The sequence below is a fragment of the Leptosomus discolor genome, chromosome 7 (assembly GCF_034619465.1).
Source record: "Leptosomus discolor isolate bLepDis1 chromosome 7, bLepDis1.hap2, whole genome shotgun sequence".
Lineage (NCBI taxonomy): Eukaryota > Metazoa > Chordata > Aves > Leptosomiformes > Leptosomidae > Leptosomus > Leptosomus discolor.
This window is the reverse complement of record NC_141397.1, coordinates 28,861,409-28,889,125: the sequence shown is the minus strand read 5'-3', so window position 1 is coordinate 28,889,125 and position 27,717 is coordinate 28,861,409. Positions and strand designations below refer to the sequence as shown.

Here is a 27,717-nt window from a genome sequence, read left to right as displayed (position 1 = left end):
AATGGAAAATACACTAATGCAGAAGACCACGCTTTTAGGCAAGATATTTTCTGACAGTAATAAACCAGAAACTGGACCAAGACATTTAATTGGTTACAAACATCCAAGCACTTCTTTTTTTAACTCAAAAGATACATCTGACTTTTTATTCAGTGTAAAAAAAATAATAAAATAAAATCATGGTCTTGAAAGTCATGTAAGCATATATTCCAGAAGCATCACAGGTGTCTTTTTGTGGCTGTAAATCACAACCCACTGTGAACAAGAGGGAAACAAAGACTTCAGACACACTATAAAGCATGTTAGGATATTTTTACCTAGTGGTCCTTCTCCTGCAGATTCCAAGACTTGAGCAGCTTCCTGTGATACAACTGTTATTGCACCAACCACTGATTCATGGTTTACATCACCATTCGGTGTGCCATCTGGAATAATAACTAATCCATGTTTCTAAAAATACAAAAGAAAAAAACTACTTATACAAGAGCAGTGCTAAAATATAATTGGACAGAGAAGCTTTTGAAAAGCTTTTCAAGTTGATCAAAACAGTTACAACAAAATGCACCATTTATCCTACCCTAAGGTCAGGTTTTGAGACTGCACAAGAATAGTAACTTCTTCCTCTTTTTCATTGACCTTGGTTTCATGCCCCGTTCCTGGATTTCTGTTACTGTAAAGTAACTACTACCAACATACCTCTCCTCTCTTCATCGTTTCCTTCAGGTCAGCCAACTCCTCTCTGAGCACATCTCTCTCATTCTTAATGCAGTCAAAGTAATCTTTCTGTCTTTCTAGGGCCTGGGTTCAGGCAGATAGCAAGAAAAAGAACGGCACAGAGAAAAAGCACGTGACAGATAGCAGAGAGATTTTCTACAAGGAAATACAAAGCTCAATAAAAGCAAAGAAATTAAAAGGGGTATTTAATATAGATAAACATATATCTCTGATAGCTACCTTTTACAAGTCACATATCTAGCCTCATTGCTGCATTTTTGTCATGATAATTTTTTCCTAGGCGAGTCTTAGTATATAGATTTGCTATAACGGATTTTCATTTAGTTGATTCTATTTTTGGTAGATTTTGATATACTAAACTGAATACCAAACAAGTAAGTGATTCTTTTTAATACAGGCACTCTGTGGCCAGAAACAAAATTTGCTGGAACTCAACTGACAGAGATCCTAAGACATTACATCCACTGAACTACATTCTCTACCTTTTATAGGGTATAGAAATCTTACCTCATAAAAGACCTTGGAGATATAAGCCTGTCATCTACTTACAAATACTAGTTTATTTGCTACTTGCTTAAGTACTACAACCACCCTTTACTAAAACTAAAGAATCAGTTTTAGAGGAAAAAAAGCAGCGAATGCTAGCAGCTCTATTTTAGCCCAAAAAAGGATTGCAGCTGAAAGCGCAATACGGATGTAGACGCTTTTGCCTACCTCACTGGAGTTTGTTACCTGGCAGTTAATCAGACACTTTCACTCGACTGGGCAGTGTCCCAGTATTCCATTCAAATTCAATACTGCATGCATTACAAATAATCCTGACCATACGGCAGCTGCAAAAGCGTACACACATTTTGCCAAGAAAATCATCCAACTAAACCTGACATCATGCATTGATGGTTAGGAATGGACTGATGCCAAGAAAGAAATGAAGGTGCGTAACTTTGTATTGTAATTGCCCCACATAGCAATTGCAGTACGCTGAATTTTAATAATTATCTATAATCCATATACTAGAGCAACGTTTTAATGCATTAATTAACATAAAAATTTAAGAAGTGCTGTTGCACTTGATTTATTAGTATGTAAATGCAACATTTAAAAGACAGGTAATTCAACATGCGTGAAAGCATTAGCTGTCACATCATAGTTTAAGAATTCATAAAATGACCTTTTATTTCTTAATACATACTAGATCTCTAACACAACAAACAGCTTGAAGAACCTTAATCATGACATAATTTTGCATTCCGCTTAAAGACACACACCCTTTTGCCATTTTTGAAGAACAGTGGCAGAGACAGAGGGGGAAGTAAGCTCACCCACTTGAGAGAATGGATACAGAGGCCCAGAATCACACTGGAGACACAGATCCTGTGTGTTTGGCAGTGCCCTGTGGTCCTGCTGACCTTCCCAAAAATCCTTTCTATCCTCAAACCCTATGCACAAGTTTAGGAAATCTGAAAAATTTGACAGGGAAGGAAGTGAAACTGATATAATCATTATTCAGTGCTGAAAAACTTTAGTAAAACTGCTGGCGTTTGTATGCTCAGGGATTATGATATGTGACATGGATTTTGTACTAAATATATTTTTGCAATTCATCTGTTGGGGTGGAGGGCAAAAGTCAGGACAACTAAGCTCTGCAGGCATGTTTTAACATATCAGTATGATTAAAATCTGATCAGTTGGCAGAAAGCAGATTTGTCTGGGGTCCTATTTTCTACATATTCAAAAAACCTTCACAAAATTTATACCAAACTCAGACATGCCATTGCTAATTTCAAATTGGCAATGCATGTACAATTTAGAGCCACAAAACAGTAAAAGAGCTGTATATTTAAAGAATATAACCTGGAAGTTATAGTTCAATGTCCTCAAATTTATCTAATTAAAGACCAAAAACAACTGCAAATTTCAATCACTTCATAGAAACAGGACAATATAAGGGACAGGTGTAAAACAAACTCATGCTATCTCTGTTCTGCTTGCCTCCCTTTCTTCCTCTGGGGCAGCATCAGTCTTTGATTAATTGTAAAACTAGGTTACAATTCTAGTTATAAGCTACTCCCTTGTGAAGCTTCTCAGAGACTTCTGAAGCTGGAACAGAGTAAAAGTTAGCAAAGCTACTCAGTATTGTGGAGAAAGACTCAAAAACTGTGAGCTAAGAAAAGTAAGTAAATGTTTTTAGATCACAGAAGCAAGAAAGAAGAGACAGAAGCATTTTGAGCTTTTAAGAACTAAGAGATTTCAATTCTGAGAAGGTAAAAAAATAAAAACTAGAAAAAATCCAGTTATAATGTTTACAAGAACCCAGAAACCATCAGGGAAATTTTGGCTACAGGAAAAAATATCTTTCTTGCCAATCTGTCTTGTAGTTATTTTTGTGAACATTACATAAATTATATGCTCCGTACCACCTTGGCAACGTATTTGAAAGAGAAAAAAGTGCTTGCACAAAAAAGCGCAAATTGAGACAGTCCAGTACACAAAGGTGAAGAGTAAGTATGGAAAGAATACGGTTAAAGATAAAACACACCTTTCAGAAGAATGTTCAGAAAAAAACTTAAGTGTTGAAGTATGACTTTATGATGGAAGATTGCAATATGAATTGAAGGACTGAAATGTGAAATAAATACGGATTGAAAAAAGGCAAAACAACAGGGCTTTTTTATAACTGGGCACCAATGGTTAAAAGAAAATTTTTCAAAGTGACTTGAACTCCAGCAAATACAACAATTTTCAAAGAAATCTGCATATGTCAAAATCTGTTGTAAAATTCAATTAGAGACCCTAGAATTCCCCAAAGGCATACAATTCCTTTCTAAATACTTTCCAGTTTACCCCCTCTCACCACCAGACAGTCTACTTGTGGCCCAGAACAGCCACAAGTTCAGAGCCAGGTAGTTAGCACCGAGGATCAGTCTGACTTGGACAGCTTTACCACTTCTGTGCTGCTCAGAAGCAAAGCTGACAAACGCTGCCTGACCTACAGTAGCTGTATAGTGAATATCAACACAGGTCTTCCCGTATCACCTTCGTTCCCTACACAGAAGCCCTAGAGATGCTCTTCAAAAGATGCCACACAACCATTGTTTCAATTCCAACTCTCAATTCTAATAGATGTAACTGGTATTTTGTGCGTGGTATCACACAATCGGTCTGGTGCAGTGTTGTGTCCAGGCTAACCAGCCCTAGAAGGATCACAAGGGTAACAGAGGAATGCACAAGTTGGCTGCAGAAGCCAATTCAAGATCATATTTTTCAGCACTAGGTATGCCAAACACAAGCACGATCTACAAACCTTCACTATGGCTTCTCTGCATTCTGACTCTTAACTCCTGCAGCTCTCTAGATTTTCCTTGTATTTGTCTCTAAGGAGATTAAAAGCTTTAAAAGCAATTTCAAATGTGTACACAATTATATTATCGCTATGTCACTATGGATCAATATAGGGACTCAGGCCATTTTTACTTTTGCTAAGAATAAGAAAGCCATGATTTTTTCAAGCCTTGAATACAGGTAAAAAAAATTTGTAAAAAATTATAAAACTGTATGCACAACAGTTCATGATGTTTTAGATTTATTTAGTATTATTCATCATTATGCAAGTAAAAATGAAGCGGAGCTCATTTCTAAAGAACAGAAAGACTGCAAAATGTTTTAAATATTTAAATTAGGAGTGGACTTCATTTCTTTGGAGTACACAGCATTCCTTGAGGGGTGGGGGGCATCCATCTACTTCTAAAATAAAAAACACCTTTCCCCCACAATATTTGATTCATACCCCTATTTTTTTATCTTTCCAATTAATTGTCTCCTGGAGATCAAACACCTCTTTGGTTATGGAGTCTATATTCTGCTGCATGCGTTGATTCTCCTGCAGTAAATAGGATGAGGGAAGAATAAGAGAGGAAAGACAAGTAAGGAAATGAGAAAAAAAAAGGTCACATTCAAATAGATAAAGGAAACTAATAAAAGTCAACTAAAGAGTTTATGAGCATGAAGTTAAAGAAAAAGGATGCCACTTAACATAATGTCTTCTTTATGAACTCATGCAAGAGATTGGTAATTAATTTTATTCAATCAAAGTTGATGAGAAAGTTTAGTGCAGCTAGAGTCACTTTTCTTTAGTAACAGTCCCCACCGCAGACTGAGGATAACATTCTTTCTACAGGAAAATAATTACTCTGTTGTAATTTCCAGACACCTTCAAGTCCAATTTGGAAGTGAACACTAATGTGAACAAATGGTTTTAATGTTTTACAAAACAGAAAATCTTGAAAGTATAAAGAATGAAGTTTGAATCAAGCATCCAGGAAATGAAATACAGCTGCTGACGGCTTTTTGATACTATATTAATATGTAAACAAGTGTGGTTGTATTTTTTATCTAACACTGCATTTTCCTGCTTGCCCTGCAAATGTAATTAAAATTCTTTGCTATGCTCACATAATTATCTATGAAGATGACACAAGAATTTCTAGGGCTAGAGACAATTTTTTGCCCTCCCAATGAATGAGCTTGATTTTACATCTGGGAATGGAAGACAAGGTCTTTCTGCAAAAAGCTGAATGGCCTCCGCTAGGTTATCCGTTAGCGTGAATAGGTGAGGAAGTTACTCAAATAAATGGTAAATATGGGTCAAATCTTTGAAGGGACTGCATGCATTTGGTGAATATTCAACACATACACTACATTCTACCAAAGCAAACAATGCAGACAAACCCATTGTATATTGATTGACATAGTTAAAAAAACCCCAACAAACTCAAACCAACAAACAAGAACCAAGGAAGAAAGTATAAAGTACTTTTTGATTTGCAGTGAAGTCAGAATCCAGAGCAAGCGACAGAGCGACAACCAGAACTTGCTAAGTTTTGTTGCTTCTCTGCATTAATCTGCCACAAAATGCTGCTACTTAGGCTAATCTTACTCCTTTTCTTCTACTAGCAGCTCATGTCAGCTCCAGTTCATGAAGCATATTATTTTCTCAGTAACCATAACAGATCTGAGACTTTTCAGAAGTCTTTTGGAGTTACTGTACTACTACCTGGAGAGCTCAAGAACTTAGGGGGAAAAGAAACTGGTCAATGAAATGCAACATTATATAGCTTTTGAAAAATCAGGTAGTGGAAACTTTGGCCCATACACTTAAAGATAATCAATTTTTACCGAAACGAAAAGGCAATGGGAAAATGACGAATTAATTTAACTACAACTTGCAGTGCTAGAACTAAAATCAATGGGAAGTGGACACCTGCATACTGTTGTCAATATGTATCTTTGTAGACCATTTTAAAATGAGAACTGAAAATAGCTCTGGGATTTTAGGGCACTTTCATTTGTTTCCAGAAGAAAAGGGCACGAGGAGAAAAGAATACACCACATGCCCAGCAAACATTGTTATGACCCAATAACGTTGTGACCAGTGGTGTTGTATTTATGCTTGACTGGTAAGCAAACAAACATTCTCTACTGTAAACTTCAGTGGCTGATGCTCACAAAAATCTGGAATAACCGAAACAGAAACTTTTGGGAAAGGCAAAGAAAAACGTTTGGTATTATCCATGCATCAGAACTTCTGGCTCTGCAAAAAGATTTTGGCCATACAAACATTAGTTCTGCCCTCACAAGAAAGAAAATATACAAGGAATATTTGTGAAAACCATGATTCTCACAGGAATTAAGGATTTTACAAGATGTAACACATTTGAAAACAGTGCAAAGACATTTTCAACATTATAAATTTAGAGAGATTGATAGCTTAAATTCTACCTGTTAAAACAAGATAAATTATTTCCTAAAAATGCAAGATAATATTTAGGCTTATTTGTTGTTATGAAGGCTGTTCCCATTCAAATCTTACACCACATTTATTTGCATAAGTTCTATCATACACTACCCAACATGAACATACCTCTATCAATTCATCTCTCTGTCGAAGGCCCTCTTTAAGTTCCTCCAGCTTATGCTGCAGAACACTGCATGTGTGTTTCTGTCTTTCCAACTCCTACATTAAAGAAATTAATGATTTATTTTTATTTATTTTGGGTTTGACACTTATTTTCAATATAAAGTTTTAAAAAGTTAGTAATATCATGTAACATAACATTACCTAAGAAATCACTGCAATAATTTGAGAAATTCCATCTACCAAGTGGCTAAAAATCACAGAATCAGTGTTTTAGGTAAGTTCTCCAAATACTTACTATACAGAAAATTTTATTTAATAAAATGTACGTTAGAGAGAAAAAGATGACATAAAGGCTTAAGCACAGTATTAACAAGAAAAGCTCAAATGCTGAATTTATATAATATTGCCGGAAAAACCTGCCACATAGATCTTCCCTTTCCAAGAAAGTGGGGCTGAACACGTCCTATTCAATTTAAATGCATATTTTATCTTGTCACATTAATTAACATTTTTTTCCAGGGGTGGGATGGCAGTGAGTGGTTGGTGGGGGGTTGTTTTTGTTTCTCTTTAAAAAAAAAAAAAAAACCAAAAAAACCCACAATACTCAAAACATCTTTGGCCACTGAGACTTTTATACCAATCCAAAGTCTTCAACTGTTCTTACCAAGTAGTCCAGGCTTCTATAATTAGGGGAAAAAAAAAAAAGTCTTAAAAATCAGTACCTTTGACTTCTCTTCATTCTCCCTATAGAACTCTGCTATCTGTTCTTCTTTCTCCTCAATGACATCCTTTAGAGTATCCACTTGGTAAACCAAGTTGTTTTTCTCATTGTCTAGTTGAGCATTGGAAACCATAGCTTTCTTGTACTTCTCTTCAACTTCAGCTAGCGAATCCTATAGAGAGTAGAAAGGCTTACAGTTTTGATGCATTGTTATAATGTTAAAATACTACTATAACACTGAAGAGTGCTATCTGTTACACAGTAAAATTATGCAACCATTTCTGTTTCTGAATTATGTTCATGTCTTCCCTTTAGAGATATCAAGTCACAGTTCAATTTCCATTATTCAGGTTAGGTCATACGCAGCAATGAAAAATTATCACTACAAAAGTATGAAAATTACAAGAAAATATTCCACTTGCATTTTCCACTCTGCCACCTTTACAACTTAACTCACAGTGATAAAGAAGTGATATCACAGCTTTATTGTATTTTCAGTGCATACCCAAGAAAACACTTCAGAATGAGGCAACAAATCTGACAAGAGAGAACTCAGACAATTAAATGACTAAAAAAGATCACAGGAATCTCTAAGAGTAGCTTTAACTTAATGCTTATTATTGAAGTAGTGCTCTGTTACCTCAGACTCAGAGTTTTAAGACAGTCACATTTTTCAGCAATGATTCTCCGTTTAAGCAGACATTTTGTCTTTCTGTTTCTTACTCAGATTTAAAAAAAACCAAGCATGTAAAGATTCACATGCTTGATTCTCTACCTGTAGGTGCACATATGCCGTGCTATACACCCTCCTATGCAATTCTTCCACATTTACCAAAATGATTTTAACCCTTTATTTTTCCTCAGTACTGTAATAAATGCCAACTATTGAAATACTAGAACAATTATCACTCCAGGCACTGTTAAGCATGCAATGATTTCAATATTCACTCTTTTAAAAATACAAAAATTGAGTTCACAGAGTCCTAAAATTTTAGAACTGAAAAAGAACTACTAAGCCATTCCCTTTCCAAGTAGATCTGTGCCCTACTACAAATACCCTACTATTTCGTGTCATCTGTCCTTTGAAGGTATAAGTAGCATAACCCCCATTTTTAATTTTATATATATTATAATAATAGAAGTACTAGCACAGGAAGAGCACCAGGTTTGGATTTTCCAGAAAGCAGAACAGTAGGACTAAGATTAAGGGAGAAGGTGGTAACAATCGGGAGTTTCCTAAGAAAACGCTGAAGAATGCTAGTTGTTATACAGTAAAATTATGCAACCATTTTTGTTTCTGAATTATATTTGTGTTTCCCTTTAGAGATACCATGTCACAGTTCAATATTCCACTATAAGAAAAACAAAAAAGCCCAACCCCCAAACGCTATTCCATGTTATAAATGTCGACTTTGAGAAAGCTGTCCTTAAAGTACATATTTTAACTTTTGTAATTTTATCATAATCACATGTATTTATACCTCTCTGTTCCATTCACTGAATTCTGGAATTTTGTGCTGGAGAAATACAGTATTTTTGAAACCCCAGAAAAAAAAAAACAACAAACAACTTAAGACATATCATGATAGACTACAGATCAGAAGAAATAGTGAAAACATAAGAAAGGTACCATTATCATCTGGGAAGCAGTAAATAGTAAACAATCATGAAGATTCAGGATAAAAAGAGAAGAAAATAATGAAGAAATAAAGAATACATGTAAGTGCATTCATGTAATTCTTAAGACTAAAACCACAGAAACCATTTTTTGTGACAGTGTAAACATGACAACTCTTGTAAAGATTGGTAAAACAAAACATTGGAGACAGCAAACCTTCCAAAGGCTTTCAAAGAATAAATCAATTTAGAGGAGAAGAAAAAAAAAAAAAAAAAAAAGAAAATACTGGTACAACTAGGGAAAAAATCCAATTTGATTGTTTCTGCAAGTGTGGTGAGCACAGCCATGTAGTAATTGAGGTTGGCAGAGATCTCTGGATGACATCTGGTCTAATCTCCTAATTGAACAGGGCCAACCAAGATCAGGCTGCTCACAGCTCATCTCCAGGTAATTTTAAATATCTCTGGGAATGTAGATTGCAGAACCTGGCTGGATGACCTGTTCCACTGTTTGACTACCTTCCTTGTAAAGGAGGCTTGAGGTCTAACAGGAATTTCTGCCCTTACAACACAACTTTTGTTGCATCTTGTTCTGCCACTGTGCACCTCTGAAAGGAGCCTGCCCTGTCTTCTCTAGAGCCTCCTATCAGGCAGCTGAAAGTAGCAATGATACTGCCACCCATCCCCCCAAGACTTAGAAAATCCAGTTGTCTCAGCCTCTTATTGTATGCCACATACTCCATGACTCCAGCCTTAAAGAGGAGACTAGGTTGGGGCTTAAAGGATTGGATTAAAATGTCATTAATGAACAAGTTAATGGGGGAAAAAGTTTGCCATTATGGAAGAGGAATAAATTGATTTGGAGACAGAAGAGTGAGAATTGCTTCTGAGAAAGAAATCAAGCCATGCTCAAGAGTCTCTGACCAGTTAAAACTGGAACACTGCTAAGACTTGTTTGGAACTGTTCCTTCTTTTTGAGTAAAACATTACACATGTTCCCTATGGTTCAATAAATCCATGTAGCTTCAGCAATCCTCCAGTTCGGTGACAAATCATATGGATTTGGAAGAATTTCTGAAACACTTGAAGGAGGCAGTGGGATGTCTAAGGGATGAGGCATTGGGAACAGGCTGGAAGGAAAATGCATAACAAGGCTCTGCACATAACCTAAAGCTATGAAGAAATACCACCCACAATTCTATCAGGAAAGCCAAAGGGCTATGCAAATTAGCCTGCTTGGCTAGAACAAGATGATTAAACCCAGCAGACATCAAGTGTGCGCTCCGTTAACTGCATAAAAAAAAATGAGGAAAGAAAAAGGATTCCTTTCTAGTTGATGCAAGGGAATATAGCAAGAATCAACAAAACTGAATAACTGAGACATGAAAAGATTTGAAGACCTAACTAAATCAGAAATATCCACGTTAGTGTTTATTCTGCTGACACCCAGCAGATTTGTAGCCAGGTAAAAACCACGCTCTTAGCAGCATGAGGGATGGACAACCACAGAGATCGGAAGGTAGTGTGATTACAAATCGCTGTTACTCAACCAGTGAAAAAACACTTAAAAGAAGTGTAAAAGCAGGTATCCTAGCGACTTTTCTAACATACACAAGAAAAAACTGCTAAAGCAGAAGTTGAAAAAAAGGCAATACCTTCCTAATGAGAAAGAACAGTTCCCAAAAGAATCTCTATGGAAGGCAAATTAACTTCGGAACATATTACTCAGTATTAACAGTAGCATAAAATGCAATTCTATTTTGTAAGCCAAGCACAGATCAAAATCTTACTGTCTTTTGCTACTATGCTCTTTGGTAACTGTAATAGATTACAATAAATAATAGTGCATTAGTAATGATTCAGAACAGCAGTCATGAGATGCTGGCAAACATGCAAAAGTGCGAGTTAGTGCAATCATAACTGTCTAATAATCTTGTAATCTACTGCTTTTGAAGTCCTTTTAATATTCATATGGCAGTATGATTAAAACAAGATGTGCTTCATCTAAGCATACAGCTATCAGATTCAAAGTTACTTATCCTCTGAAGAGGAAATAATTTTTGCTATTCTGAACAGCTCAAATTACATATTTTCTCTTTACTATACCATCTAATATGTTGTTTAATCAAGGAAATTCAAGAAAGCTGTAAGTACATCACTGCTACATGCTGTAGTACAAACAGCATTCATTAAATTCAGTCTCTATATGGATACAAAACAAATATGGAAAGATCTCTCCTTTTACATGGAACCATTCACACTCAGGCAACAGGACAGAACAGAACAAATATCCTGAAAGAGATTTGTAAGCCACATCATTTGCTATATTCAGTTTCCCTTCAACATAGAAGGGGGACAAATAATCATACTTTAAATTAACTGAAAACTGTAACTGTGAAAACTTACAAAAGGAAAGCATACATACTAATTTAAACAATTCAAAATACAGATAAATCTCATTAACCTAATGCTGAAAATACCAACCTATAACTTAGACAAAGATAATGGGAATGTAAACTGTAAGCATAAAGAAAGTATTTCCTAATGGCAAAGGATTAAAACAAAATTAATCACAGAATCACAGAATATTAGGGGTTGGAAGGGACCTCGACAGATCATCTAGTCCAACCCCCTGCCAGAGCAGGACCACCTAGAGTAGATCACACAGGAACATGTCCAAGAGGGTTTTGAATGCCTCCAGAGAAGGAGATAATCTTCTCCTGCAATCAATATGCCTGCCTAGATTCATTTCAGCACATCTTTCAAAATTACTACTTTGATTTTGCTTTATAAGCTGTGGTATTTGCCAAAACTTGGAAGACTGATTCTTAATTTCTCAAGTTCTTTGTCATAACTATATCCCATGTTTCTTCCCCATTCAATAAGTAGTAATTGTTTTGAATATCCATTTATTTGCTAACAAAACTCTAAAGGAATATAAATTGAACCTCTTATTATCTTACCAGAAAACACTTGCTAAAAACATAAAAGTTTAATACTATTTTAACATAAACCAAATAACGAGCATATACTATTTCATGTATATTTAAATCATATCTTAACAATTTACTCACATGACAAATTTAAGCTGATGCTCTCTATGCATTAGCAGTTAGATACATGCTTTAAAGAAATTTAAAAACTTGTTAGTAAAGCCTTATATAGTTAGTGGAACCAGTGATATCTCCATTACCCAAAAATACCCATTAAAAAAATGCATGCTTGGGAGGAGCCCTGATACCTTTAGTTCTTTAAGTCCCTGCATGTATCTCCCTTCTACATCGTGTATCTGGTCCTTAAGATCATAGATATCCTGCAGGACATAGGAATGAACCATTGCATAAGAAGTATGGGGAAATAATTTATAGTTGAAAAAACATTAAAAGGTTTACATGCATTTCTGTCAAATGCCAAAGCCTGCAATAATTCACACAAATTTAATTAATTCACAACAACTTGATGGAAATTAAGATTGTTTATATCCCTGAATCCAAGCCATCTCAAGTAGGACAGAGTTGTTTCAAATTTGAAATAAATGAAGACTTTCTTTAATACAAACTAAACTGTTAGCTCCATAAACATTTACCGACATGGCAAATACAATTACTAAGATCCATACAGAAATCTTTCACGAGTGAAAATTACATCCTCATAACTTTGTCTTACTATTAAGAAACCAGAAGTTCTGTAGCAAAGAAAAATACCTCCTAACCACAAAGACAATTTTAAACTAGCTCCAAATTCTCTGAAAATGCAATTTACCCGTAATTCACTGAGGGAGGCATCAGGATCCACCAAACTGCTCGTGTCTCCACTTCCCCTCCTAGAGGAGTTGCCACTCAGAGGAGTTGCACTTATTGAATTGCGAGATGATGGCTTAAAAAGGGAAAAACACTGTATCAGGAATCATACTGTCATTTTTGGTACACTTGACTTTACTCTTCATAATTTCCTCAGTCATAGAACACTTTTCTCTCTTCTTTTTACCATTTCTTAATACTAGCTTATAGACAATATCTTCCATTGATTATTTTCCAGCACTTATGTTTCTTCTTGGTGAAATGTTGGTTTCTCTTTGACTTTACAGTTATAATATTACAGTTTTGAGTTGTCTGTTCAGAAGACTTCCATAAGGAGGCTGTTAGTGCTGAAAAATTGTAGCAGCTTAAAATATTTCTAGAAATTATAATTTCTGCCACCCAGGATTCAGAAGTCTCCAGTAGAATCTAGCATATGAATTTTTACAGCACTAGCCTTTTAAAATTCAACCTTTCCTGCTAAATATTTCTCACATAGAAAATGAATTCAGTAAGAAACTATACTTGCTAAAAGTAAACTAAAGAATAAAATTCTTTCCTCAAGAAATAAAAAAGAAAAAGCATTAATTTTGGAGATAAAATAAATATAAATACCTCTTTGCAAGCTCTTAAAAATCACTAAAATACACTCTACTAAAAAACACACAGCATTTATACTTTTTGAACTATTTTAATACTTGTAAATTTGTGAATAAACATTGACTTTCAATAATTTTTAAGTTAAAAACTCTCACCCTTGAAAATATTTCTGAATGTGATTTTTCACTCTTTTCTTCCAGCTGAAAGAGAAGGGAAAGTGATCACAATACACCTTTTGCAATGAGGGACTACTGAATCACCATCTTCTGTTCAAAGACACTGAGAAATATTTAAGAATGAAAAATTAAACAATAAAAGAAATATCCAGAAGCTAGCATAGATCAATACAGCAAAAAGATATTCAGCCTGAAAAAGTAGTTTTTACCTCAACTGCAAAATAAATGAATGCTTGTAAAGAAAAAGCCAGAAACTTCTTTTTAAGAGAATTTTTTAAAAGTCATTACCAATATTAAAGTACTGAACAACAAAACATATTTCAATATCTTAAATTTCACCAGGGTAGTGACTACAACACTTGGTGGCATAACAAACACAAAGCTTCATGCAAGTGCACTTCAGACAATCAGTGACACCAGTGTGAACATCCTAGCTATTAGAAGACACATTTGTTCCTTCAGTCTCTTTGATGAAACCTGCAATTAGATCAGGACAAAACCAATGTAGGTAAAAGCCCATAACTAAGGTGTACTAATTAATAGCAACCTACAAGATAATTTCAGCTCATATTTTATGTATTGAAGCCTATGCAAAAGAACTACACTCCCCCCTTTTCATTTATGAAACTCTGATATTGCAAAATTACATTGTAGATTTCCATATTTTCTACATTTCTATGACTCAAAATAGGTGGAATTAAATGAAGACCTTAACATGTTGCTGTATTTTTCAAAAACCATACGCAATATATCATACTTGTATCTCAAATATCTTGCTTCTTTGAGAATACCTGTTTTTCTCCCAGTCCAGGAACAAGATTTTTGGAAGTCTGTTACAATCAAAAGAAATGTTACTTTATGAGATCTTTCTTTTTCCTTCTATTATGGTTTCTATAGAAGCAACATCGCATTTCCATGGCAAATTCACCATCTCCAATGATGTACTGGAATTGTAAGTTGCAAATATTTGTCACCACTGTAATGACAAAATGATGAGAAGAATCCAATTGATCTGAAGTATCCATTTAGAATAACTTAAAAATCTAAATTTGGAATCTAATAATACACAAGGATGATAATAAAAGCAACTGAGAAGGTAGCATAATTGCCAGTGTCTGCCTCCACCTTTTAGCAGAGCACTAATTTCAGAAAAGCAGGTTTATTACGTAGAAAAAAAGAAAGCTAAAATTTAAACTGGAGAAGTGATTGGTCTCTCCTGTTTGGAGCATATACAAACTATAAACACCACGCATTATTACAATACAAGTTACATAGCACTAGAAGAGTATGAAATCAACTAAATGCAGAAATACAGAAACAGTGGTGTAGGGGTACTCTGGCAGTCCCCTAGTCCAGCCTCCTATCCCAAGCAGAACTGCTGCCAACAGTCCAGGTCAGTCGTGGTTTAACCAGCAGAGTCTCACCAGCTCCTGAGGACGGAGGTTCTGCCGCCTTGCTGTAACCCATCAGAGTGCAAAACTAACCTCCCGGTGGAGCTTCCTGCAGTGTCTAGTCTGAACCTCTTAAGCTGCCATGTGAGGCTGCTGCCACTTGTTGCACTGCTTGGCATGGGTATGCAGAGTTTGGCACTCACCTAATCAAGCAGTTGCAGGCTGCTGATCACCACATAGCATCCCCTTGCTCAACTAAATAAGCCCAGTTCTCTCAATGTCTCCTCCTACTCCATGTGCTAACCCTAACTGTTATTTCAAATATATGCCTAAGAACTGAAATCTCCCTATTTTTTTCCACTATTTAACACAAGTTTTGACTGGAAGTAACAACAATTTTTAGAACGTAGAGCAGCAATAAAGAAAAGGCAGATGGGTTTGGTGTAAACAATGTCCAGACTAAAGAGATGCACAGGAGAACAGTCATGATAATTTTCCTGTGACGTGCTCTGTTGACTTGGGATTCAGTACATAAGCACAGCCAACAATGAGTGCTCCAGTAATGGATCCTAAGGAAATCTCATCTTGGATGAATGAACACTAAAATGCACTAACGAGGGCACAGTTGTAAGTATTTATTTTTGTCACTAAACCCAGTAGTAGTATTCCAAAAATACAAAAAAATAACCCCTAGACATCATCAATTTCCATAAGAAAAAACCCGTAACATTTTACATTTAAGAGATGCTTATCACACACAAATAATGTGAACTGTTAACACGTCACATGCTTCTAGCAACAGGCAAAATCCCCTTCAAAATAAAGCAGCATGCTTTTTAAAAATTCAGACATTTTTATGCAAAAAACAGCCCCAACCCCTCCACAAACCTATTTGCCATTAAGTAACTCTGAATGCTTTTACAGTATTTACTCTTTCAGAGTATGAAAAGAAAGCCCACAGTTAGTAAGTTTGCTGTATTCAGCACAGTATGACAACAAGCATTACACTCACACTATTCAAACCTTGGGCATCATCTGCATCGGAAACAACGCTTCCCCTGCGGTTGGAACGACTAAAATAGTCAGCAGCAGTTTCACTTTGATCAGAAAAATCAGAGGACTTGAAAAGACAAGGAGAAAGGTGAGAGAGCTGAAGATGATAGCGCAGAATGAACAAGAGTTTATTTTAAAAAAACCAAACATTTTAACATGTAAAACCTTACTCTTCTAGATTTTTGCTAGTTTAAATGTGTCTACATTAATAAAACATGTGCCACACCAATATGAATTTTTTTGTCAGCATATGCACTGTTTTTAAAACACTCTCTCCACGTGTTCATTACCCTTATAGTTTACAGCATCTAAAACTAAAAGCAATGAATATTTATTATTGATTCATTTTCCTTATTTAGAATTATATATTAAAAAATACAATCAGAAATACAAAAGGGTTTAGTACTAACTTAGTGCTAAACACAAGCTACAAAAATTATGGTTTTTTTTAAAAAAAGGTTTGTAGATCATTAAAACAGATTATATAATCAGAACTTGATAAAAGCTATTTTTCTTTACAAACGTTGTCTTTTCTTCAAATCAACACAATCCCAACATCACTAATTACGAACATGGTCTGGGCTTCCTCTCATTCACAACTTTAAGAGACCTTACTAAAGAAGACAAGCTTGCTCCCCAAAGCTGTATGTCAGACAGGCACCTAAAAAGGCGAGGGAAAAATCTAATGCTACACATCACTGGTAAAAAAAGGCAAAACGTATCTAACCACATTACAGTAATTACAACTGCCATTGGAATCCAAGTGAAATATTTAACTGAGAAAACACTATGCACCTTAAACATAGTATTTAACAAGAAAAGCAGGTTTATCAGAAGTGTTGTATTGATAACATTCTACTTCAAAAGGCAGTAAGTTACTGTGAACATTATATTTAATATTAAAAATAAATGAACAGTTTGAAAACTTATTGTCCTTATCCAATTTTCACCATTTCAAAAAACAATTTTTAATTTCTTCGTACTTGATGTGCATGAGTGATGCAGCCTCATCTTACTCCAATTAAAAGTCAGTCAGATGTCTTTTATGCAAAAAGTTACATATATAACAGTTTGCTGATGAACACCTGTCTCAGATTATGCGTGTTTAGGACTTCAGAATGGGTATTTCTGGTCACTGCTAGGTTATGTTCTATTTCTCTGACAAAGAATTTTCCAGGTATAACTATATCTACATTTTAAATAATCACTTTATTTTTTAAAGAATTAACAGAGGAAATAAGTTTCTACAGTCAGAAATTTGGCTAAACTTTCTTAGTTAACTTGCATTTCACAAAGTATAAAGATGCCGAACAGAATTCTGCTTCTATGCATTACGCTTACAGTGAAAGAACAAACAACTCAAGGGCTACAAACAGTCTATGACAACACTGTGCTGCTCTTCATTTTCAACCTTTGCTGTTGAAAAGTCCATACATCTGAGAAACCTTACTGTTCCTCCTATGCCTATGGTAATTCTAGTATCTTTTTTTCTCCGTGGGTGTATCAAAACTGATAGTTTAAGATGGAGATGCACCATGTAGTTTTTCACCAGTGTTTTCTACTCTGTTTCCATCTTCTCTCGTATTTTCTCTTTTGATTGCCAGTGAGTATTGCACACTACCCAGTGCGAAACCAAAATATTAACCACAGAAACAGCAGCAAGTTACAAAGAATTTTACTTCATCTGCTTTTCAGGATTATTTCCTTAAACAAATATTTCAAACTCTACTAAACACTCACTAGTGTGAGTGAATGGTACCTTGGCATTACTCATACCACACAGACAGACTGCGATCTGATATACATATTTTCCTATATATGTACAGAGCATACACTTCTGAGAAATTAATATTAAGAGAAACTAAGGAGACAAGTAGTATTTTCACAGTTCCAGAGACTTTACAGACAGATGTCAACACCTCTGAGGTTTTGGAATTTCATAAAGTGACAGCAAATTTCCCTTTTTCCTACACCTTCAAAAATTCACTCTGACATCTGTTGTAGCTAAAACCACCCAGTTTCTGACAAATCTGGTTTTATTTGTTTAGTCTCTATAACATCATTAAGAATACGTGAAAAATGAAAAAAAGGACCAAACATTTCAATTTAAACTATACCAGAACATAGATCTACTACTTCTGTGTAGCATGACAAATGAGCAGTACCAACGAAACCAAGACAGTTGTTCTGCATCAGAATCAGAGTAGAACTATTCTTAAATCACTTTGCAGCACAAAAAGCTGTCTTTGAATGACACTTTTGAACAGTACAGATCCAGGAACAAATTTCTCTCAGTTCTGAATACTGGTCATCATAAGAACGAGCCAGCTACTTCTTACTGCACGATATAACAAAGTTTGCATTAGTCCTTCTCCCAAAAAGAAAGACTTTTTCACATGTATCGTTTCAACAGTTTCACGTGCCTACCCCAACTATGACATAAAGTGGTGACCCCAACAAGGCACTATAGTCCAGTTTCCAATTGCTTCCAATTATATACATTACAAACATTTAAAAGATGTTTGGGAAACTGAATTCCTTACTGCTTCCACACTTTACTGCCTTGCTGACAAAACTTTATATCTTGCAAAAATCCACATCTCAGACAAATTACGGTTTTTTCATGCAGAACTGAAAAAACGAGTTTGTGTGTTTATCAGTAAAATGATGCTCAGTGTAAACACTCATAATTGTTGTGCATTAGTATCAAAGCATTCAGCAAATCATGCAGGAGGAATGCTCACCGCAGGACTACTTCGAACTGAGCTTGCTCTTGAAGAATAACTGTATTCAGATGGCTAAATAAAAGTTATGAAGGAAATTTTCACAACTTTCATAATTTTTGTCTCCAGAAAACAAAGATAATGAAAGAAACAACCAAAAACCTATTACACTTACAGTGCGAGAACTATATGAGCTATGTAATCCATCACGACACAAAGACGCCTGAGAAAGAGGGAATGAAATACTGTTTATTCAGTCTCAGAAGTAATTATGCCACACTCTTACACACTGTAATGTATTCTGTCATATCCCATTTATGCATTTTCCAGTTAAGATTATACTTTTTGAAGCACAGACTATTTTTTAGATTTCCAGCAGCATTTCCTCCTATGATTAGGAATGTCTATTTCCAAATACAAATCTAAGAATTTCGCTGAAGAATAGCCAAATAGTTTTTAAAAAAAAAAAATCTTAACTATTTTCAGAAGAAAAGTAAATTAAATATTTTAATTGCAATTTCGTTTTCATTGTTCTGAAGCCTTCTGAAGTTTCAACCCACCCTGGGAACTGAAGCTATATTGTACACTTTGCAGTTCTACTTTATGCTCACCCACGCAGGTTTTCCTGAAGGAGAATGTTTCAAGGTGCAAGGCTGCAATCTATTTATGCAGTGGATAATACAAGCAGCTCTGGGCGACACAATTAAAAAAAAAAAAAAACCAACAAAACAAACCAAAAATTACAGTCTCATGCTGCTTTCCCCCCACCTATGAAAAGATCTCTAATAAAAATTAGAATTCTGTGTATCTTAGAATTATACGTAGTAGCAGTCATTACGGTCTTGTTCTCTCACAGGATCTTCTAGTGTTTTCTCAAAGATATACACAAAGCAAAAATTTAAATTATGTCTGTTCACAATCCAAGCACGGAACAAGACCTCACTAAGTACATAAAAAGGTTACATAAGAATACTTGATGATTTTCTACATCAGTTTAGCACATCTCTAAACCGCAGTATAAACCGTAGCAGCAAAAGGCATAAAGCTTCAGGCATGCATGTCACAATTGAAGGACACCAACTTTTTGTAGTTATCTTAGCCACGCTTATGGCACATGTGGCTACTTTTTATTTTGTAAAGATGCAGTTAGGTTTCCATCCTATTACATTTTTGTACGATTATTAAATTTAAATATGGCATCTCATTTGAAAGTATTTAAAGTGTATTTACCATGAATTTCTGTAATCTCCTGACAATGATTTTTTTCCTGTTCAAATGCTTAACTTCTTTAAATATCTTTTTAATATTATACATGCAGTTGTTGTTTAGTATGCTTGGATTAAATTGTTCTAAACCCCAGTGTTCTTCAGCACCACTGTTGTATTCATAAACTTTATGCTTGTCTGTAAAAAGATCAGTAAAACAGCAACGACTAAAATACTTTAAAAAATAATTTAACAATGTTAAAAACAAACTGAATGTCTTCACAAAACAATACACAAACAAGCTGCAGTTTATTTAAAAACATGAAAAAAATCACATGTAATACTGTCAAGCCTCATGGCCATAAAACACAAATTTAAGGCAACCATGCAAATGGTGCTTACGAACCAAACTGATACTTCTTATCAAACCAGTGTTTACAGGAGGAGACACCTATGAAGGAAAGTGTAATTTTATATTTGAGGGCCACTCAAACATTAAAAAATAAGCTAAATACTATTTTCCATTGTACTAACCCTGTAACTCCTAGTTGTTGCCAGTGGATCGCTGTATAGAGAAGATGACTGTAGTGTGAAGAATAGAAAAAAATCAGAAACACTTTTTCTGCGTACATTAAACTTTTGTATCTATTGATCTATATTCACCGAAAGTTCTAAAGATTGAAATACTAAATTTTACATCTATAATATACAGGAACTTTAAGAAAAGCGCGGACAAACACTCCAAGAAAAAACATCATCTTTGAAATCACAATCTAAAACATTAGTTAAAGCAATCTAGTGTTTTTATCAGAAGATTTGTAGAAGAGAATGATAAGAAATTAAGTAGTTTTCAAAAGACCCGTCAATTTCCTCTAGTTACTTATTTAAACCTGACCATGCCAGTTGCTGGAGGTACTGAAAGATACTACCCATCTCCCAACAGACCACTGATTTATCATTTATATTACTGTAAAAGAAAGTAGTACATTGGTGATAAACTTTTAAGACCTTTTGTTGTTGTTTTTTAAAAACAGGGTTTTGAAAAAGCAAGGGTCACAGTTGCTAAGTTGTTCTCTTTATATCATACAGCAATCACAAAACAGACGTTATTTTAAACTTAAAACTCCACATATGCACAACAGTAACTTGCATATTATCCATTCATTTTATAAAAGGCGACCTTTAAAAGCAAGAAATACAATTATAACTACTATTAGCTGCAATAATTTGCAGTGTTATAGAAAGAAAGAGAGAGATGTTTGCTTCATATAGTATAACTAAGCAAAAACAAAGAGATGTATTTTATATGCATTACAAAATTAACATAGCAAGAGGAGACAGACCCGAGCATGGTAGGAAGGAAGTGGTTTACTATATCTAAGGCTGCTATAATTTCTTTGATCATAGTAAATTCCACTCTGTGGGAGGAAAAAAAAGAAGAGAGAAAATGAAGATTGCTTCTGTAACTAAAAGTTCTATCTCAACATTGCTCAAATGTTCCCAAGCTTAGAACTTGCACAGAACACTGTAATAATTTTCCCTATGGTTGACCCCAAATCCATATAACTTTCTGAAGCAAGTAAAGCATGCAAAAACTCCAAAGCTACTTACATATTCTATATATCAGCATTATCTGTATTTTTAATGCCATGCCCAAAGTAGTAAATTGTTTTGGTTTTTTTTTTTCTCCCTGATAAATAAGAAAACCCTGAAACGTGTATCTAAACCCTGACAAATGCAGCATGAAATACATGAAAAACGTACTTGACAAAACTTGATAATAATTAGTACAATTATTTGCTTGATATCCCCCCCCCCCCCCCCATTAAATACCATCCTGAATCAGAGTATTTTGGGGAGAGAGGACAGAAACCCCTAAGAATTTGATAGGGGATAGACGTTTATCTATCAGCATTACTCTGTACCCCAACACTGTTATTTACACCAAGCACGCATGCTGAAAGCCTAGTGATCGAACTTTGGCTTATTTCCCGTTTTTTTTGACACTTCCTAAACAAATTGTATATATATGCATATGTGAGGAAAAAAATTATAAACACCTATAAAGAACGAAAAACAGAGAGAAGACGACATGGCAAAAAGTAGTGCTTTCAGAATGCAGCACTTCATACCTCAATAGGCCACAGGAGGCAGAAAGAGCCATATTACACATTTAAGAACTGAGGGAACAGGAATACAGCACCTCAAAAGTGCTCAGAGAAACGCTGTAATAATTATAAGTAAATACAAGAATTATTTCAGCGTCCCAACTTCTGACACAACTGCTTATTCATCAGTGCCAAAACCCTCGGAAGAATTACATCCAAAATACTTAATTTCTTAGCACTATAGTCACATGTCACGGACTGAACTTTCTAGAATAGTTTTGGGAAGACCACAATAATCCAGATGTGTTTCTCAACAGTTCACTGGCTTAATGTCAAGGTTTACGGTAAATTCATTCTGCTTTACATCTACATTAAAATATCTCTAACTGATAGGAGACAAAATGTAAATAATAGAACACATATCTCTATCCTGACTGAATAAACTTTAATCCAGAGAAGTGCCACTTCTAAATATTTCCAAGAGCCTTCCCCAGGCCTCCAACAGAAATGTAATGTCTGTTCAGCTGATTCCATTCATGGGATTTCACTGCCAGAAACAGTTTCAAATACTCAGCTTCAGGTCAGAATTTGGTCAATACTAGAGGTTTCCTTCTTCCCCGAAAACATTTATGCATCTGTCAGCAAGCTAATAAATTTATCCATAACTGTATCAGTATGTAATTCTACACAGTTAGTATATTTATAACAAATATAATAGAAAACTAACCAATAAATCTTTATGGGAATAAGCAGCTTTCTTCTTTGAACTATGAGATTCACTGTAAACATGACTCTAAGAATAAAATTCAGAAAATTAATACCACTATAATAGCATCTTTGGTCTTAAAATATAAAGAAGTCAAACATAAGGATTTAAGATTTTCATCATCTACAAAAACACCACAGAAAATTTTAACTACATGATTAGAATAATGTAGTTAGCCACACTCCTATCACTATGCAAAAAATAATCTGATAAGCGAAACTTTATCTCTGATTAACACAGACTTGCCTTAAACCAGTGTTCACATTTCACAAGAAAATGTAAAACCAATTAATAAACTAGAAAAGCTTAACATTACAGACTATTTTAAGCACTATATTGTGTTTGCCTATCTGTAGTCAAATCAGTTTAAGCTGCTTACATATTCCTTTTAGTGGTACTTGGTGCTTGTCTTTGCTTAAGGAGACACACACAGATCTTACTTGGCACAATGCCAATGAGAACAGGATACACTCTACTACTACTTCATAGTAATAAAAAGGAATTTCAAGTAAAGGTATACAAACCACCTGCTTTTTCTCAGGACTGAAATAATTTTCTATTAGACTAAGTTAAAGTTTCTATATGGAAACAGAGAATATAAATATATGCATATGTACACTTTTTTTTAAAAAAAAAACAACTATGTCCTCCAAGTCTAATCTGTATATGTCACTTCACTAAAATGTTTAGAAGTAATAGATAAATACTAAAAAGTGCTTACTGTAAGACAGCTGTTTGTAACACGTGACTTCATTAGATTTTCTCCCAGAAAGGGTTTATACATGCATTCTATGGGAAGTGTTAGAATTGTACTGCTATTCTAGGTCTGAAAGTGTGATAGCACAAATCTATATACTTTTTTAAAATCAATAATTCAAAGCAGCTAGTTAGTGTCATCACACCTTAAAAACAAAGCACAAAAGCAGATTTCACTCAAAACATGCAAAGTGTTAACATACTGGGACCGAGTATCTTGCAGATCTATCCTTAGCACTGTCAGACTGATGTAAAAGAAAATGAAATTAAAATTATGACGTCAAAAAAGCCCAGCTTTTTTTTCAAAGAATGACTAAAAAGACTTAAAAGGAAATTACAAGGAAACATTCTACTGATTATGAAAATTTATACATGAAGGAATGCCATTTATCCAATCTAAACGGCATCCTGAGGCTGGAACAGTTTTTAATAAAAACTAATTTCCCTCTCCCCTCCCATTCCAATTTCTGAAAAGTAAGATAATTTTGGACAGCAGTGGGTTATGTGAAATACTTCATGTGGTTTTGTTAACAGAACTTTAAATAAGAAAAGTCTCATATGGTAGATTCTATGAAACTGAGACAGTATTTGTCCAGTTATGTGATAAAAGGCTCACCTCCGCACAGGCAAAGGAGCCCAGAGGACCATCACAGTGTGAAACACACCACCACGTGGGGGCTCTCCAGGGCACCTCACAGACTGATGGGGGTTACTGCCTACAGGGCATGGAAGACATCATGGGATGCAGGGGAAGAGCATCTTGGGATCAGGGGAGGAATGAAAGGTGGGGAAAGGGAGGGAATAAAGGTGTTTTCAGAAGGAGCAAGTGTGTGAAAAAGGAGGAACAGTGGGATGACACGGCCACCTGCGTGTCTACCAGACTTGGCAACTCAACAACACTTATGAAAACACCTGGTAAAATAGCTTGGCAAGGGTCCCCATGTTTATTGACATTCAACAATGGCAAAATTTGTGGAGTTTACACATCTGCTTTTTTAACATACAAATCTTAAGTTTTCAAAGCAAGCTTGTTTTTCCCAGTTCATTGAAAGTTTCACAGGTGTAACTTAGCTGTTCTGACTGTAGTACCATCCTAAACTTTCTTAAAACACAAATCAAAGCTAGTGCAAGAACACTACAAGATATACTAACAGCATGATAGAGTATCACCTGGTGTAAATTTCAACACAAGAATTACTGAGGGGATTACAAGAAAAATAAGTTGTTCTTGTCTATTGATACATCTGAAAATTCCTTCTAGAGATCAAATTAAAACCAAAAATTCCCTAGGTTGAGATTTTCTATTTGTTTATAAATTAAAACAGGCCAGGTTTAGTTTACATTATTTCCTAATGTTTTCATATTATCTCAATAGTTTCAATATCTCCAGTATTGATACTACACTAAATAATAATTTAATACTATTTTATTAAATAACTATTAAACAATAATTTAATATTAATGTAATTTACAGGCTATGGTACTTTTTGTGTTGCTAAAAAATAGGACCCATAGGACACTATACCAGTTTTAACCAAGTCAAACATTTATTTTTTTATTAAAACAGTTTTCGTCTTTAGTTACCACCTACCAATAAGCAACCTTGCTATTGGAAAATGGAGATGGATCACTCTGATAATGATTATCATCACAACACTTAACTTACATCTTGACTATTAACAGCTTAACAGTCTACTAACAAATATTTAAGTTGCTTAAACTAGGAATACCACAAAACAAAGAAATACCCATTTCTGAAAAAGTAAAATTTCTGTTTGTATTCCAGCCTTGACTGCAGGACTAACATCACAACACCATTGAAAAAAAAGGTTTCCTCACATAACTTTCAGCAGCATCTTTGTACCTACCCCAGCTGATGCACAGCCTTTGTCACTTACTTTTACTACTCTTTTGGGGACATTAGAAGAGAGACTGGAGAGACTAATTCCCTTCAGACTAAGTTATCTTCAAGACAGAAGACTTAACATTCCCTTTGAGCCCTCAAACTCGCTATCACAAAGCGTTCAGTTAAATCGGTCAATGCAGCAGTTCAATCAATACAGTTTTCTATAAAGAAAAAGTACTGCTTTGGTAAGTAACAAAGAAAGTGTTATAATGTGAACACATGAAAGCATGCGCATTCCAGGCTACACACCACAAGATCTCTCCTTCTGGAGGTACTTGCTCTGCTTCTGTGAGACCCACTGACATCCAAAGAACTCTTCAGAATGAAATTGTAAAAAAAAAAATCAATAAATAAAATAATTTAAAACATCTAATGGTAACTGTTAATCTTCACTGAAAGGCACAAAATAACCAAGGCAGTCAAAGAAATTCTGGGCAAGCCCTCCCCAAAATGAGCTCAGTTATCTGCTGAGTTCAAGCCCTATTCTTTAGTCCAGGGGAAATAATCTCTGTCTTTGCATATTTTCTACATTAGCCAAGGCAAGAGCAGATCTGAGCAAACCTGTACCAGCTGACAAGTTTGTAAGTGTTGCCACATAGTATATTTTTCATGCTTCTTCTGTAAATCATTTACTGTTTGCAAAGTAGTCAACATCACCTGATTTAAATGATTTATTCGGTAAAAATGTGTGTGATAAACTGCAGAATCACTTAACACCAGGACTTGCAAGATATTACACAAAATTCAGTTAATCAAAGATTACATTTAATTGCTGAAATCTCTTAGTAAATGACAATCACTTTTTTTCCTGGAAGCCACACAAAACCCCAGCTTATTCCACCTCTCAAAACAAACAAAACCAACCCTTTCATTTTAGTAATTTGACCCTCTCCTGGCCTACATATCCAGATCAACGACAGGCTAATTTCCAGGCAGACCTACTAAATACAGGAAAATGTTTACAAACCCTCAATAAAACCACTCTTTAACACTCTATATGACCTAAAAAGGATATAGGAGAGCCTATACAATGCAATAAAAACTTCTGGTACCAGTCTTTGGAGTACTGTGCATCATTCAGGTAAGACTTTGCCACTAACAAATAACATATCCCCATATTCTCAATGAAATAAAACCCAGCATCCTACCAAACTCTTCTTCAAATTGTATCTTGATGGTACTACTTTTTCTTCCACAAATATTATAGAAACACAATAATACTTAAAAGTGCAAGAAAAGACACAACAGTGAGCAGATGACCATCAGCATCAGTTTGGAATGAAAGCCCAAGCTACAAATCAGTGCTACCCATCTTCAATAAGCGGCACTGATTCAAGATGACTCAGTCAGCAGCAGTATTTACTTTATTAAATAAGATTTGCCTGTTTGCAGAATTTCGAGAGAGTGATTTTTTCCATTAGACTTATCTAAACCAGCCTAGTGTTTGATCATTAATAGCACCTTCACATCTGACCATGAGATCTGATGTGCAGTAGTAATCAGAAGACAAGTGACAGCTTATGTAGGAATCTTAACACTCTACCATGTCAAGACAAGCCAATTAATTCTTACTAGTTGGCAACATCTGAAGCCTGAGTACAATTACTCAGCTTTAAAAGAATTAGACTGAATAACACTAAAAGACAACACTTAAAACTTGTCATTAAACATATGTTATTTCAAATAATTGATTGTTGAACTACATATATTTCCCAACACCTACTCTATTTTCAGCAATGAAAATACACTGGAAATAAACATACATAGAAAAGAAAAAAAAAGCCAAAGAATTGTGTGAAACAGTCAAAGAATTGCCAGTGTGACAACTGAGATTCTTCTAAATGCAAAGATTGAAATACATATAAACAAACCACCTTGTTAACATTGACGGAAATAAAATACCAGATGAACTTTAACATTATATGTGACTCAAAATACTGACTCTAAAACTGCTAACACTTGGAAGACTTAAAGCATCATCCGCTCCTTAAGAAAATGAAACCAAAACTCAAACTTTTTTTTTGTTAAAGGCCACAATGAAAAAGTACACAGTTTGAACACAAACCAAGTATGAATGTCGACTGGACCGGTGAGAATACCTGGCCCTCTCTGAATCTTCCTGAGAAAGAAGAAATGCAGAGTTATTTCATTAAAAAAAAAAAAAATAAGATGACAAAGTAAAAGTAAGCAAAGGTGAGCAACATGCTGTTAGTACTTTTAATGCCATGTATTATTTTGTATTGTGG

General features: G+C 34.9%; 1 protein-coding gene across 3 annotated transcripts in view; it reads right to left on the bottom strand.

The window, feature by feature from the left end:
• Positions 1–27,717, bottom strand: part of LRRFIP2 (LRR binding FLII interacting protein 2) — a 55,458-nt gene that overhangs the window by 6,473 nt on the left and 21,268 nt on the right. The window contains exons 5-22 of one of the 3 annotated variants that reach the window (XM_086468446.1): positions 27,533–27,590; positions 27,414–27,454; positions 23,769–23,810; positions 22,771–22,836; positions 21,279–21,353; positions 20,470–20,517; positions 20,342–20,386; positions 18,906–18,953; positions 18,752–18,805; positions 15,967–16,104; positions 13,543–13,587; positions 12,753–12,866; positions 12,232–12,303; positions 7,375–7,545; positions 6,656–6,748; positions 4,523–4,615; positions 697–798; positions 318–450 (exon numbers count right to left, since the gene is read on the bottom strand). In XM_086468446.1, coding sequence (XP_086324572.1) covers positions 318–450; positions 697–798; positions 4,523–4,615; positions 6,656–6,748; positions 7,375–7,545; positions 12,232–12,303; positions 12,753–12,866; positions 13,543–13,587; positions 15,967–16,104; positions 18,752–18,805; positions 18,906–18,953; positions 20,342–20,386; positions 20,470–20,517; positions 21,279–21,353; positions 22,771–22,836; positions 23,769–23,810; positions 27,414–27,454; positions 27,533–27,590 — 1,438 coding nt within the window. The remainder of the gene's footprint in view (positions 1–317; positions 451–696; positions 799–4,522; positions 4,616–6,655; positions 6,749–7,374; positions 7,546–12,231; positions 12,304–12,752; positions 12,867–13,542; positions 13,588–15,966; positions 16,105–18,751; positions 18,806–18,905; positions 18,954–20,341; positions 20,387–20,469; positions 20,518–21,278; positions 21,354–22,770; positions 22,837–23,768; positions 23,811–27,413; positions 27,455–27,532; positions 27,591–27,717) is intronic. The other 2 variants (XM_086468447.1, XM_086468448.1) reach the window with 2 other exon arrangements.